The sequence below is a fragment of the Ursus maritimus genome, unplaced genomic scaffold (genome assembly GCF_017311325.1).
Source record: "Ursus maritimus isolate PB19 unplaced genomic scaffold, ASM1731132v1 scaffold_3, whole genome shotgun sequence".
Taxonomy (NCBI): Eukaryota; Metazoa; Chordata; class Mammalia; order Carnivora; family Ursidae; genus Ursus; species Ursus maritimus.
In genome coordinates, this window is record NW_024425563.1 from 64,694,861 (window position 1) to 64,711,357 (window position 16,497).

A 16,497-nucleotide genomic window follows, 5' to 3' on the forward strand; every position below is an offset into this window, starting at 1 on the left:
GTTACAGGACAATGTGGCAGCCAGTAGAAGCTGATTTTGGCCAAAGTAGAGTTTTAACGTACCCTTCTTATAAAGTCTTAGTTTATATTTATTACACCAAGAAATTGCCAGGGGAAGGTTTACTTGGGATATTCAATTATGTTTTAGAATGCACAGTAAGAAAATTTACAGTTGTTGAGCTAATCTGACAATTTCAGTCACTCAGTATTGTTAGAAATGATGTTACCATTTTTAAAAAAGTGATATATATATTTTTAAAGATTTTGTTTGAGAGAGAGAGAGAGCGCACAGGAGTGGGGGAGAGGGGCAGATGGAGAGGGAGAGAGAGAGTGCACAGGAGTGGGGGAGAGGGGCAGATGGAGACGGAAAAGCAGGCTCCCTGCTTGATTCCAGGACTCTGGGATTATGACCTGAGCCGAAGGCAAACGCTTAATCAACTGAACCACCCAGGTGCCTCTAACGTACCTTTTCTTTTCTTTTTTTTAAGATTTTATTTATTTATTCTAGAGAGAGTTAGAGGGAGAGCGCGAGAGGAGGGAGGGGCAGAAGGAGCGAGAGAATCTCAAGCAGACTCCCCACTGAGTGTAGAGCCCAACACAGGGCTCAATCCCAAGATCATAACCTGAGCTGAAATCAAGAGTTGGTTGCTTAACTGACTGAGCCACCCAGGCACCCCACCATGTTTTTTTAAACTGAAGTATAGTGGCCACACAATGTTCTGTTTCAGGTGTTCAACATACTGATTCAACAAGTTTACATGTTATGCTGTGTCACCACAAGTTGGAGCTACCATCTGTCACCGTGCAGTGTGATGACGATACCACCGACTCTATTCCCTACGCTGTACCATACCATGTTTTAATAGGGACAGACATAAAGCCACACTATTGAGCATTTATTGAGTGATCCTAAAACCGGTTCTCAGAAAAGCCAGCTCTTTGGTTTGAGAATAGGAAAATATAACACCTTTCTGGAACAGGATTGAAGCACTCTCTTCTCTCATCTTTGAGATTACCCCTTGGATATCAGGCAGAGACAGTACATTCTTTTGAGCAAATCTGGAGAATGTACCTACTCCAGACAGTGCAGTCTTCCTGGTGTGTAGTAAAGGAGGGAGTACCGTGGAGACTCTGCTTGGTAGGTTACGCTTGTTAACAGTCTTCATTCCTTTCATGGGATGAAGCTGATCAGAAAGTACTGTAATGTGTAAAAAACCAATAGGATGTGTGCTCAACATATCTTTTTTCCCTTTGCCTTCAGGGTACACACGGAAACCCAGGTATCAAAGGTGATCGAGGACCAAAAGGAAACCCGGTAAATGAATAAACAGCTTTCCTTATAAACCACTGTATCATTTTCTAGATTTATTTAAAGAACAAAAATGAAGAAAACAAAGAGCACTGTAGTGTATGTCAATGCCAAAAATATGATGATTTCTGTGAAGAATACGGGTTGCTTAATTCCTGTGTTATCTATTTGGTTTGTGTTAGCTTACAAATCCTAAGTAATATATGACCATTTTAGTCAGTAAGTCTAGGAAACCTAGGAACACTGAACAAATTGAAATTTGTCTTAACATAATGTTGGCCCAAATTAATTGCTACAATGTTCCATGAATTACTAATATATATTCCATATCAGATTGACATTGACACTTATGTTTTTTATGGATTCATTTTATGGATAACTGACCTATGATAATAATAGAAAAAATGATTATCTCCTACTCCCAGACCATCTTCAGGCATTTCCCCAATTCTTTTCTTTGTGTACCCATAAAAAAAATTCTAGATTAATTTAAAAAAATCAGATAATATTTCAGATGATGATCTTCCAAGTTCAAGAGTGACTAAAGGAGTCATAGGAGAGAGATATAACTATGTGAAAATTTATGGCAAAATTCTATATAATGAAAAATAATAATTAATATAAAGAGGAAAATGGAAATATTTGTATCAAATACAATGGACATTGGGTTGATTTCTATAGCATATAACGACTTTATAAAACGGATGAGAAAATATCAATCCACTAATAATCAGTTGGTCAAAGGACCCAAACAATTTTCAAGAGAGGAAATAAAAACCAGTAAATAAAGAAGTAGAAAAACATTTAATTTCACTGGATAAGGACTGAAATTTAGATAAAGACAATGAGGTACCCTTCAATACTAATTATTCACATTTTAGGAACTTTGGAGTCCAGGGCTGTTGGGTTGTTTTTTGCATGTGTGTGTGGGGGGGAAATTTTCTAGTTCACATAGTGTGAGTTTTTTTTTTAGGTGTGTGTGTTTCAAATTTTAAAAAACGTGTCTTTTTTTGTAGCAGTTAACACAGCAATATTAAGATAATAATAAGTAGTGAGAGCAATGAGGTGGTAAAGCTGGTTTGCTCTTCATTGCAAAGGTAACTTGGCGCAAACATTTTGGAAAGCAATTAGACATTACATAAGAAGTATTCAAATATTCAAATTTTAACCCAATGACTTCTCTTCTGAAACTATGTTTAGGGAGGTAATGAAAAATGGAATAAGTTAGATGCATGAAAGTATTTTAGATGCATGAAAGCCAATTGCTTGCTTGCCAAAGAAAAGGAATATGATACATCCTTGGGTGTCTTTACAATACAAACACACACAACCCTACACACTCATTATGCAGGTCCGAACTGATGCCAATATGTCTTCTTTTTGTTTGGTTAAATACCTGTTTTACATCTATGTTTACATTTCATTTATTTGGCTTGTAATTTTGGGCCACATAATATATTTTCCAAAGTCTTGCTGAAATCAAGCAATTACTCTTAAGGACATTTTGGAAAACATTCTAAAGCCCCTTGGAGAAAAGCCAGAAGGGCTGGTTCCGATTGGGTACAATGCTGCATTTGAGAACAACAGCTGTGTTGTTAAACTGGGGTGAAAACTTGGCCCAAGCTGGGCAAATGTACCTGGATCCTGCGCCCTATGCATCTGGCTTCACTTCAAAGGGCAAAGGCTATCTGAACTGCTGTTTTCTTCCCTCGATGGCATGGTGAAAATGTCAATGGTAAAGGCCAAAGATTTTTTTTCCCATTGGGATTAACCTGTTAATCTGGGAATTCTGCATAATGCATTTTATTGAGCCATCAGGGCTCAATAGGCTGTAGAATTTTGACTGAGTTTTGTTTGTTTGTCACAGGGTGATGCTCAAAAAGGGGACCCTGGAGAAAGAGGCCCAGGGGTACGTATACAACTGCAATGCCTGCCCAAGAAAGTAATCCGGGAGGCTAAGACTCTGCAGTTGATCCCTGCGATCCCTGCAGCGCAACTACAAAAATGATTTATACGTACGTGTGCTCTGATGGCTCAGACAGATAGGATCTTAGAGGTGGAAATGTGTGGAGAAAATACCCTGCTCAGCAGGAGTGATGATGGGACAGGCTAGTCAAGTACGTGACATTCTCTGATACTTAAGTGAGATTTGTGGAAGACTCAAATAAGAAAAATATCTTCCTTCGCATCTTGTGTTTTTTTTTTTCCAGTAAGGAATGATTTAAAAATTCTGGGAGCACAGAACTATGTAATCTAGACTATGCTTTTGTAACTTTGATCTAGAGACCCAAAAAAGCTATCATTCTAATGGATTTATTATTTCTAAAATTAGAAGATGTTAGAGATTGTCTGATAAATAATCACAGTAAATTCCTTCTTTTGCATTTTTCTGGGGAGTTGCAGCAAAGTAGCAAAGAGCAGAGAAGTGTGTATGGTGAATAAAAAAAAGGCCATATCACATTGCTCCTCCTGGCTTGTCCCCTTGGTGAAAGCCCAGGAGTCAAGCCCAGAGGTTTTCAAAACTCATCTCTTGGTGTTTTTAATCAACTTTATGAACAATGGAAATTCATTCAGAAATGTGTGCTATTCACTTAGGAAATATTTCTTAGGTGTCTTCTACATATAAAGCATATTATTATATGAAAATAAAATTAAGACAAAGTGCTTATATTTTTCGAAAAGTTTGTTATGGGAGAGATTAAGATATTTAAAATACCTACAATATTGGTTGCCAGAAGGGAGGTGGGGGGATGGGCAAAATGGGTGAAGGGGAGTGGGAGGTACAGGCATCCAGTTATGGAATGAATAAGTCACTAGGATAAAAGGTACAGCATAGGGAATACAGTCAATGGTATTGTAATAGGGTTGTATGGGGACAGATTGTAGCTACACTTGTGATGAGCAGAACATAATGTACAGAGAAGTTGAATCACTATGCTGTACACCTGACACGAATGTAACATTGCGTGTCAACTATACATTAATTTAAAAAAATAGCTACACTGTAAAGCAGAATGTCAGAATATTGTAAAAATTGCATGCACGAAGTATGGTGGGCACTCAGAAGATATTGAAGCCAAGGTAGGTGTTAAAGGATGACTCCTGGAGAGTGTAGGACTGTGACAGGAAAGGACAGAACAGAAAGGTGGAAGGCGACAGGCATTCCAGCTGCCGGTGCCCTAAGCAGCCACCTGAGGGAAGGCGATGTGTTGGAAAACAGTGCGGGGAGGGTCGGGATGCCTGAAGAGGAGTGCTGTTAGACACAGCTTGAAGGTCAGGGTGGGGGCTGCATGCTCTGCTAGGGGAGAGGCTGAGATTTTAGATGAAGCGTACAACCCAAGAGCTGTGTCCTTGGAAGATTAATCTGGCATGACTCTAAAGGAGACATTGAAGTGGGAATAAGCAGAAGGAAGGAGCACTTAGAAGGTTTTCTGTTGCAGTCTGTATGAGAACAGGGACACTGGCTAGAAATGCTCTGGACAATACGAAAGCCACTAGCCATATGTGCTCACCAAGCAGCTGAAACATGGCTAGCCTGAATTGAGGTGTGCTGTAGGAGTAAAATAACAATGAATTTTGATGACTTAGTACCAAAGAAAATGTAAAATATCTCATTAGTAACTTTTATACTGGTCACGTGTTGAAATGACTGTATTTCAGACCTATTGGGATCAGTACAATAGATTATATTATTATTATTATTATTATTATTATTTTAGAGAGAGCACACACACATGCGAGAGTAGGGGGGGAGGGACAGGGCTGAGGGAAGGGAGAGAGGGAATCTTAAGCAGGCTCCATGCCCAGCACAGAGCCCAACGTGGGGCTCTATCTCACGACCCTGAGATCATGACCTGAGCTGAAATCAGGAGCCAGACACTTAACCGACTGAGCCACCCAAGTGCCCCTCAGTAAAATATATTCTTAAAAATTAATTTCACCTGTTTGTTTTGCTTTTTTAATGTGGCTATTAGGGAATTAAATTATATATGAGGCTCACATTCTATCGGACAGAATTGGGCCACAGTGATGATAAACTAGAAAAGAAGAGACCATTGTGAGAAGCATGAAAAAAGGCTGTGGGGACTGACTCTGACTCATATATTCAGCAAACATTTATTGAGCATGTGCTATATGTCGGGCCCTTCTTTACATGCTGGGCTACAGGACCGAGCAAGACAGATAGCTCCTGTTTCATACAGTGGTCTAGCAGGGGGAGCAATAAACAGACAAACAAATGAGATTTCAGCAGCAAGATGTGTTCTGGAAACATAAAACAAGGTCATGAGGGTGTTCTAAGCAGAAAGAGCAGTAAGTGCAAAGACTCTTGAGTCAGAATAAGCTTGGCAGGCTGGAGAAATGGAAAGAAAGCCAGAATTTGGTAAAGAGTGGTAGTAGACGGGTTATCAAGGTAGGCAGGGGTGGGTTACGGAGGGCTTTGCTGGCAGGGGTAGGGAGGATGGACTTAAAACTAAATGCAGTGAAAGCTGGTGGAGAATTTTAACGGGCTGGATTAAAGGAATGTAAGGGGCAAGTAGAGAAAAAGATAATTGTAAACTTTTGATTCTGTGTGGTTTGAAATATGATGGTACCATTAAAAGAAATAGGAAAGTCAGAAGCAAATTTGGCGGACCGATGGGTGCAGTGTGGGATGTTTTTAATTGGAATAGTTTAAAACTAGTAATTAAGATATTCTGAAAGGAAGGAAGGAAGGGCGCTGATAGGAACCAAACAATAAATTGACCAGAGATTTCAGAAAGAAAAACAGAGGGAAAACGAGGATACTATAAAAAGTAACATTTCTATTCATAAGCTGTGTTGACGTCTTCCTAAATAGTCCTAACTCTTTTAGCATAAAATAATGACAGGATTTTAATATGGTTGTGTGCTGTCAGGGGTGGAGAGCACCCCCAAATTCCTGAGGCTGGAGGTCCAGCATTTCTTAGTGTTGCGAACGTGAATTGTTTTCATAAAGAACCCCAATTTAACTGTCTATAATGCGGCCTTTAATTTTAAGCACAAGATGAAAACTTAAACCATTTATGCTAATAAATATTTCTAAGATGAACTAAATTATAGTGTAACAATATTTTTGACTGTAGTTCTATTTTTATGTCCAATTTCTCAGTGACCTCTCATTTGGAGAGAAGTGTTATTTCCTTCCCGAAGTTTTTCCTTTTTTGCCTCTTGTAAGAAAAGTCATACAAAACAGAATTCTGTAGTCTGACATGTGTAACTGCGATAATAGCTTGTTTATTCTGCTGGTTTCTCCAGTTCACTTAAACTATGTCTTACAACTCTATTTTCATACTTAAAAGCTATTGTTGTAGGAAAAAGACATGAAATCCTATTTGAAAAAGGCTTGGTGTTGCTTAAAGTTGGTAATTTCCCAGTTCACTTACTATTCAGGACTATATTACTTAGAGGCTCCTGGGCAGGGACACAATGGCGGAGGCTGTGCAGGCTTCCCCGGAGTAACACAGAAGGGGAGGGAGCAGAGGCACCGGGCCCACAGTTAGCGGGAGATAAAATATAGCAACTTAAAGGTCACTGTCTCATTAGGGTTGATAAAGGAACTATTCATTTCATTGATGTTCTATATCTCAGCCCGAATTTGAAAGGAGGACCATCATGGATATAAATATTTACATACATTGGAAAGGCCATTATCTTAGCTCATTTTCAAAGCCAATTTCTTCGTCTCTGTGAAACATTCTCAGCTGGGATGCTTCGTAGCTTAAAAGTCAATGCAACAATTTTGAAAGGAGTATTTTAGGTTGTCCCTTCTACCACAAGTTTCCGTGTCTAGTCTCTCCTTCAGCCGTGGGACCAAGGGTAAGGACCTGGGTTGGAAAAATATGTGGAACTGAGATAGAATGTAATTAAGGGAAAAGTAGGTTCAGACAGGTTACATCGCTTACATTTCCATATGTGGTCTTAGTTTCCTTGACCATACACATGTGTTTTGTTATACTTTGTAAATTGAAAAACATCAAATACTTCCTCCAGCAACGTCTTCTAATATGTTTTACTCTTTCTTTCCTTTTTCAACTAGGGAATTCCTGGGTACAAAGGTGAGAAGGTAAGTGGTAACAACGCATAGGTAGACAAGGATTTCAGAAAGAAAAAGAAACATAACTGTATTTATGTATGTAATAAAAGTTGTTTGCCTTAATTTTTGTAAGTCTGGATTCCCTAGCTCCTAAGTATATTAAGTCTGTTAATAGAAAATAATAATAGAACTTACGATATGGGACATGTTATAACATAAGGGCTGAAAGGCACCCTAAGGTTCCTGAGATCAGGATCCAGTCTCTCTCAGCTCTGCAAACACGAGAACCCCAATGTAACAGCCATGCAGCCCAGATATCCAGACTCAGAGTTTCTAGATACAAATGGATGTAGTAACATGGCTGTTAGGTTTTTCTCCTGGTGCTTCATTTTCTGTAACTCCTAGACACCAGACCTTCTCACAGAAGCAAGATTTATCCTGGTGAAGCAATAAGGAACTGCTTACTTCATACAGTCAGGCATCTGGGTAGAGCTGGGTAGGCGTCTCTAGATGGGGGGGATAAATTTGACGAACAAGAGTTATGGGCTGATAGGTTATTTTAGGATTCTTTGCCAATTACAAGTTAGCAAGCTGGATGGGGGCTCCAGAACCTTTGAGTGTGTTTTGTGGTTCATTCGTAGGTCCATGATGCTGTTCTCTCTGTTAGCAGATTGTCTATCTGAAAGCAGAGCATGTCCCTCTCATTCAATCTGTCTACAACCCTCAGAACCCAGCCCAGAGATCTCGCTCTGGATCTACTCCAGTCTGACCCCCATTGGAGCTAGGAAGCAGCAGGGCAAGAGTGGAGGGGGCCGTGCTAGGAGCATTGTTGTACTGCCTGGGGCACCTTCGGGGTGCATCTGTTCCTCCTATGCTGGAAGGAAACAGAAGTGGGGAGGAGTCAAGTGGGAGCAGGGCTATAGGCTGGGGCATGGGGCTGTACTTGCACACGAACCTCTGAGGAATACAAAAATTCTTTCATTTTGTATTCCTTTTGAAGGGATACTTGTCGAAAGGGAAGTTAAAACATTAGTAGGTTATTAGCTTCATGTGTAACTTTCAACTATTTCGATACATGGTATATAGGCCTCCCCTTGCACTCCTGCCCTGGGCCCGGCATATACAGAGGTGAGTCTACATACAGGCAAATAAATACATCCCCAATCACTGGAAGTGTTAAGTGTATGTTTCTTCATCCGTATGGATTAACGTAGGCTTCCTTGATTTACAGGGTGGTTGGAGAATCAAATGGAATTATGGATGGGGCAATGTATTATAAACTCTTTGCTGGTCTATAAATGTAAGGTGCTGTTACAAAGAATCAGGGAATCAGTGATAATATAGGAAAGTTAAGAAAATTTCATGATTGTAAAATTGTCCTATATACGGGCCCCCACCTTGATTTATAATATGAGCTACTCACGAACACTACATATATATTTACACACATGCATACACACACTCACACACACACATATATTCATGTATATTTATATATATGAAAAGACTCATTTAACCTTCTGGGAAATTACAGATCACTGGTGGAGTTCTCATTTGGAAAATACAAGCTGTCAGAGTAAAGTGACCCCGAACCATTGACATTCAAACCAGAATTTCACCGGGAACAGCAGCATCAGAAAGCAGAGGCTGGAAACAGAGCTAATCTGTTCGTAGCTTTCTGAAGCACTTGCTCTCTGAAACTGTGTAATTGCGGCCATTCCACGGGGATTACTGAGCCCACCAAAAAAGAAAACGCCTTTGCGTACTCATGAGGCAAATAACATGAGTACAATATTTTCATTGATGGAAGTCTGCCCCCAAAACAAATGCTGTTCCTCAGGACCCTATAGCTAACAAATCTGTCTGGACAAATGGAATGTGAATCCTGGCCAAAAGAATTTTGAGTGTATTTATGGTACTTTTCTGTTTTATATTTTGGTGGTTGACTCATTTTATTCCCGTCCAACATTATTAAATTAATTGCTTTCTAATTGATTCTTCAACAATGATTTTCCATTTGCATCCAGAAATAAATGTTCAATTTGTTCTAAGTGAAAGCTCAGTTTTTCCTGGGTCAGTTTGACTCAGTTTGATGTGGCGAGAGAACAGATTGCTTTTGAACAGAGGCATAGCTGGATCTAGGAATTGTACCTCCCTCTTTCCTGCTCCTGATGCCAGCAACACCCCATGTCGTACCCTGGGCTAACGGAAAGTAACTTGCATACCACAGCGGGGTGCCTTGTTCAGTGTTGGGTGGTTGATGAACATGGACTTGGGAATGTAATGCCTGGGGTCATGGGCAAGCTATTTAATCTCTGAACCTCCTTTTCCTCTCTTTCTCTCTCTCTCTTTAATCTAATATAATCTGTTGAGGGGATTAGCAGTAATGTAAAGGCTTTGGACTTTGGATCCATGACTGGTGGTTACAATTGTTATTTCCCTTCCTAGAGCGGTGCTATTCCAAGGGTGGTCTGCCCATTGGCTGTCAGTCTGTGAACCCCTTGTTGGTATTTTGTGATGAGATAAAGCTTGCATCAGAATATAAATCCACTATACCATTAAATACACTGTTCTGTCGACATTCATTTTTCACCGCGTGTCTTCTTTAATGGAGGCAGGGCACTGATGTTCACCATAGTGCAAGTTTCTGACGTCACTGTGGAGTGGCGCTTTGGGTAGCACACCTTACAGCATGTGGAAGATAAAGCAGCAGTGGAAACAGTATTGAGGGAACTGGACTAGGAGTCATTGGCTAGCATGTACATTTAAGTAACTCATTGAACCTCTCCAGTTGAGTTGCTGCATCTTAAAAATATGAACTGTTTATTAAGGCAACATGGTCAGTAATATTGTAATAGTGTCGTATGGTTACAGATAGTAGCTACACTTGCGGTGAGCCCAGCATAACTACAGAGAAGTTGAATCACTATGCTGTACACCTGAAACTAATGTAACCCTGTGTTATGCTCAAATAAAGAAAAAATTTTTTAAAGGAATTGCTTTGAGGTTCAGGAAAAAAATATGAAAGCACTTGAAAATTCTAACTTTAGTCATTTTTCCAATTGCCTTTGATACCTTTTAGTTCTAATTATTCAAAGTCTTAGAAGTCTGATACAATGGATTAGTATTCAGAGGTCCCAATTCTCATTCTACACGAGCAAGTTACTTAACCTTTGGAATCACAGATTCTCAATCTGTAAAATTGGGCTAATAATATCTATGTCAGACAGTTAATGGAAGCTTAACTGCGATAACATCTGCAAAATAACATTGATCATAAACAATAAAGCATAATTTAAATGTTAGTTCTTTTTTCATAACTACTCCAGTAAAGGCAGGACAGGAGACAGTGATGATGGGAAGTAACAGCATGCTTGCCATCATGCCCGTCCCCAGCAGGTCTTGCTAATTCTTCATGGCTCCTTTCCCCACCAAGCCAGGGCATGGTCTCAGGACCTTTTTCTTACTACTAACTGATCAAAGTTGGTACTCAGGATGGAGTATCGTGTTGTGGAAAAAATAGGGACTGTGAGTCTGAGCTACCTGATAGAGGGAAGTTCTCTTGTTGAGTGTAAGTTTTTTCATCTACAAAACAAAACTGTAAAACTGATCTCATTGAGCTGTGATATGGATTCAATTAAATCACACACACAAAGAGGATATGGTAGCTGCTCAGTAATCCTTAATTTCTTTCCTTTTAATTTCATCCACCTCTCAACGATGTTAAGCCTCACTAGGTGGTGTCATGGATTCGATTCTGTCAAGTTAAGGATGACTCATGGATCAAATTTTTCAAAGTGCAATGCCCAAATAACCCACAGGATTGAGGATAAACTTGTGTATAACCCATTAGGGTGCTTATGTCATAAGAAATCTTTTTTTTTTTTTTTTAATCCTAACCCCGAATGACTACAAATGTCCTCTTACTAATTTCATTTATTTATTTCTCAGGGGGAAAATGGAGAATGTGGCAAACCAGGAATAAAAGGTGACAAAGTAAGAAACACGTTTTTAAAATGCTAACAGCTGTGATCGCTTTGGGGCTGAGATTCCTTAAGAGGAAATTCCTGGGATGCATTACTTTGCTGTCACTACTGGAGTTGGAAAGTCATTGGCTTCATTTTCACATTTATAAAACATGAAGCAGAAAACAAAGCCATGCCTAACTTTAGTTAATGGAAACCCCACATGCCTTTCCTATGGACCTTTAAGACCTTGCTTTATGGCACCCTAACCTTTGAGGCCAGGCCTACAGAATGTTATGGCGAAAAGAATAATTTAACCCGCAAAGTCAACTCAAGCTTCAATCAGGTCAAAGTGGAATTGTTTTTCAGATGTAAACACTAACAGCAAGCACTTTCCAGAAGGGAGTGAAGAACTCTATGGAATAAGTTATTGAAATAATTATAAATAATGTGACAGAACTAGGCAGAGACAGGGGTTTGAAATTTTGAAATTGCAGCAAGCCACAGGTAATTGGGTAGGTATTTACCTTTCGCTAAAAAATAAACATGAATAAAGTATTTAAACTGGAGACAACATTAAATATGTTGTGAGTTCCTTAATGGACCAGAAATATACAGAGAGTACGTTTGAAACATAATGACAAAGGGTCCAAAAATGTACAGACTAAAAATAGTTTTCATTATAATTAAGAACTATTAACAGCATGCCACCAAGATACTCAACTCTTTTCATATCTGTATTTTAATTATGGGAGAGAGCCAAGGAAAAAACCAGGCAAAAGGTGAAAAGAATAAGATGATGACACCAGCCTATGTAACTAAGCACTTCAAATAACTTGAGACTTTGTGAAAGCTTTTAAAGTACTGTGGAGTTAAAGGCCAGGTGGATCCGAAAAATGTAGGCTTGGTAATTATCTCTGGGCAAAATGAAACTGTAGTAATGAATAGATTCTGCCCAGAGGATAATTGAAAATGGGAGACAGACATGGACTTGAAAATACAAAAGAGGGGACACAGAAGAACAAAAATGAAAGTTAAACAGTAACTGTGAAAACTTTTTGAAATGAAAATGGCTGACAAAGAGTTAATACCATATTTCATTGTCATAAGATGTCAGGGATTTTTAAATGCCCTATTATTTCCCGTGCCAAAAAGAAAGAAAAGGTGCTGCCAATTATAAACAGAAGATGCAATTGATTGTAAGATGCATCTTAGTGTCGGAGATGTAAAAATTTGAAAAAAAAACCCCGCATGCCTAGAGTCAATGAAATATAGTGCCCTTGACACGAAGAGTTCATATAAGTTTATAAGTCAAACATACGAAGAACATAAAGAGACACAAGAGAGAGAATGTGCATGGCTAATAAATGAAAATATTAGCAATCAGATAAGTGAAATTAACACATGAAAATATTATTTCACTTCTCAAATTAGCAAACACTGAGACAATATATAATATTGAGCCTTGATGGGGAGTCTGTAAGGTGATGACGCACCCTCTCTACTCAGTAAGAATGGAAATCTGAACAAACTCCACAGAGGGAAGTTTTGCTTTTTCTTTCCATGTATGGTGTGAACATAGAGTGAGAGAGCCTTGAATGTGCTTATCGTCTCTGTGTCTTTCAACCTCTTCCAGAACATCAGCTTTAGGAATCCATCAGAAGTGGGACATGATTTATACACAAAGATGTTCATTATAATATTATTTAAAATAGAAATCATCAGAAACAACTTAAATATCAATACTAGGGAAATGAGTACGTAAAGTATGATAGATTCATATTCTTGAATATTATTCCATTTACTAAAAGCTTTTAATGACATGGAAAAATATTTTTGGTACAATGGAAGACCAGATAAGGGCACAAAGTTGTATATGCCCTTTAATCAAATTATTTAAAGAAATGTAATTATTGCATATGCCTGAAATGTTAATAGCAGTTCCTTCTGTGTGATCTTTTTTTCTGTTTCTTTGCTTTTTTCTATAATTGCTACGATGTGTCTGTTATGAACACGTTGTATTTTGGTAAACAAAAAAAGTGAAAATGTGAGAAAAGAAAGACTATATTATATTCTCATAAAAATAAATTCTAAAAAGTTGACATGTTGAATTATTTTTTATTAAAAGAGGGTTGAGTATAAACACTGTTTTGTCAAGTTGCATGTCTTGAAGATGGGCAAAAGAGTGATCTAGACATTGTGGAAACTCACCAAATTGTCAATTGAACTGACTTTGCCTTGTTGGAAAGAAACAATATTCCACTAAGTGTACTGCTTTCTAAAGAATCTTAAGAAATAAATTCTTTACTTTGATCAAAATTTCAATATACAGGTGAAGGACTTATATCTAAAATTGTGCTTTCACGGAGTTTACTAAAGGAAAATTTGACCTCAAGTTGGCTTATTAATTCGGATCATTTTGTTAACAAAAACCAACAACGTTGGCTTTGCTGTTTGGATAACCTGGGAAGATTGGCCATTACTGAGAAAACATTCCCTTCCCCCCACCTAAAATCATTGCACTTTGAAGATGGATATTTAGAGCAACTTACCATTAATTTTATTCCACAGGGATCCTTAGGACCACATGGACCAAAGGGACCGAGAGGACTTCAGGTAAGGAGGCTAAATCAAATCTATGTCTGATTAGATTAGATTAAAATAATAGGATTAGAATCACCTAGGAAGCTCTTAAAACTCACTGTGCCCATTTACTCTCTCTGCCAATTCAATCAGAATGTCTAGGGATTGAAGCCAAGCAAAGCCAAGCATCAATAGTTTTAAAGATTCCCAGGTGATTCTAACGTGCAAAAAGTTTGGAAATCACTGCCCTAATGTTTTGAATAACTAATTCAAGCTCCCCAAAGATAGGTACCAGCAGGTGAGTTTACTTATTAGAGGGATAAAAGTTTAAAAATTCGGGTCTAGGAAGACAGATAAATCCAAAGCATTTAAAAATAGGATGTAACTATTTTTGCTTTGCTACTATAATATAGTCGGAAGAACTACACATTTTATTTAAATTACAGTATTTGTATTGTTCCATCATTATAAGTACTTAATGCTCTATAACATGGAATAATTCTTCAAGGCATTTATTTAAGTTAAACAAATTCCATGGATTTCAAAAAATGATTTAGATCAGTGCCCCTCCCCGCCCCCCCTGCCTGGGGACTCGCTTACTCTAAATTTTTCATGGGGGGTGTGATGTGTGTATATGAGGGTTAATTTCAGTATTTCAAAAACTCTACTGAAAATTATAACTTGACCCAAGATTTCCTAGATAGCATCTTGTTAACCATCAACTTCTTTGCTTTGGCCTAGAATTGTAGTGGGGCAGGGCAGTAACTCTGGTTATCACAGGGTCATGAGAAGCTCCAACTTTCAGTTATAAATGCCTTAGATATTAAAAAAAATTGTTGTTCATTCAAAATTTTTCAGAAAAGCTGTCCAGCATAGGAAAAAGGTTGGAAACACAGACTTAGAAAGCAAACCTCTCGTGAATAAATGTTTGCTCTCAGCTTAAGTACTATTTTAGAAGCTGCCTATTTGACACGAGCATTTTTATCTCATTCCACTTCTCAGTCACATGTGACCCCAACGTAACGCCGAGATATATAGTCTGACTTCTAAATTCAGCATCTCTAGGGACCCTAATGAACGATTCAGTCTTGGTTGGCCTTTTGTATACAGAACTAATTCTTGGTTTTCACCTTGGAGCAGGGCATTAGTGGACCTCCAGGGGATCCAGGTCCGAAGGGATTTCAAGGCAATAAGGTAATCATACCCTTTGATTAAAGACAGGCAGAGTGCCTTTCCCCTAGTGAGCTATAGTGATGTGTGTTTTTATTAAGCAGAAGTCAGTGGACTCTTTGAGGATGTGTCTTTGGCAATCCATGATAACCTGCGGATGTATACACAGCATCGTGTTCAAGTACATGCAGGAACTCAATGGCATAGGTTTATCATTTATTATCATATTATTCAAAGGTACATTATTAAATACAAGCCATTATTCAGAATCTTTGCAGTATTTCCTTCTCACTCCTGCTCTTTAGTCATCTTATGGTTCACTAGAAACTGAAAAGTAGTAACAAATAACCAATTCAAATCACTGTATTTCCCAATATGTGATGTCAACTCAGTATATAGTTTATAAAAGAAAGAAATTTATAACTGTCATGCCAACAGAAATCGAGCTTTTAAAAATCATTACAGGGGTGTAATCTCAACCATCAGTACCATGTTTGTAATGTCGTTCCACAGATAACCAAGCAAGACAGCGGGAGGGGTTGAATGAGAGCCAAATAGAACCAAAAGATGCTATGGCTGGGATAGTTAAAAGACCCTCAAAAGACCTGGTTTTAAGGCTCTGTTTTCTAACGAGAGTGGCCATTAATTTGCTGAAAACAAGCTTTTTAGTACCTTTTAAACTCTCCTCAATGCTTATTAAATTTCATGGATATAGTAAATATCCAATAAATAGTGTCGTTAGTGACCGGAGATCTGTGGAATTTGTGGCAGCAAGAACAGCAGAAGGTGTCATCCCTAGTGGACCCTAGACAAAGCCAGGCTTTTAAGGGTGCTATCAAATCAAAGCTGTGGGGAGCAGTTGGGCTACTTGAGTGTTCTTTTTCCAGAGAGAAGAAATAGAGTGACAAGTATAGTATTTTTAATGAGATAACGACAATGTGTGATTTCCCAGGCCACTTTTAATTGGCAAATTAAAATAGAATGAGCTTCTCAGCGGGAGTGTGCTTAAGCTTCATCTGGGGAAACTGCCTTTTCCAGTCTTTGCCTATGATTAATTCTCTCTGGGGAAAAGAAATGTATCTCTTGAATACTGAGTAGAAGTTTTTATAAAATTGCTTTGGCTGTGGAAAAGATCCTGCAGCAAGAAAAAAAAATATTTTGACAATCCACACTTATTTCTAGGATTCTTTGGTTACCTAAGATGATCATTTTCATGTTTGTGAAAAAAAGGCTCCACATCAGGGATTGGGGTTGGAGTTTCCAACAGTGCTAGAATTATAGGAAGTTTGAGCCACGAAGGCTCTTAGAGATCATACTGGCCCAAAGTTTTCTCTTTGGAAAATGAGAAGTGAAGTCTGGGTATCACATGGCTTGCCTGAAGCAGAGGCACAGCCAGGCTCATCAGCTTTGGAGAGCTCC

The 16,497-nt window shown here is 38.5% G+C and overlaps 2 protein-coding genes across 2 annotated transcripts in view; one reads left to right on the forward strand and one right to left on the reverse strand.

The window, feature by feature from the left end:
- Positions 1 to 16,497, reverse strand: part of MIOS (meiosis regulator for oocyte development) — a 103,597-nt gene that overhangs the window by 64,335 nt on the left and 22,765 nt on the right. The window lies entirely within an intron of this gene.
- Positions 1 to 16,497, forward strand: part of COL28A1 (collagen type XXVIII alpha 1 chain) — a 158,183-nt gene that overhangs the window by 13,506 nt on the left and 128,180 nt on the right. The window contains exons 6-11 of the mRNA XM_040644248.1: positions 1,261 to 1,314; positions 3,176 to 3,217; positions 7,364 to 7,390; positions 11,312 to 11,356; positions 13,897 to 13,941; positions 15,049 to 15,102. Of these exons, the coding sequence (XP_040500182.1) occupies positions 1,261 to 1,314; positions 3,176 to 3,217; positions 7,364 to 7,390; positions 11,312 to 11,356; positions 13,897 to 13,941; positions 15,049 to 15,102 (267 nt within the window). The remainder of the gene's footprint in view (positions 1 to 1,260; positions 1,315 to 3,175; positions 3,218 to 7,363; positions 7,391 to 11,311; positions 11,357 to 13,896; positions 13,942 to 15,048; positions 15,103 to 16,497) is intronic.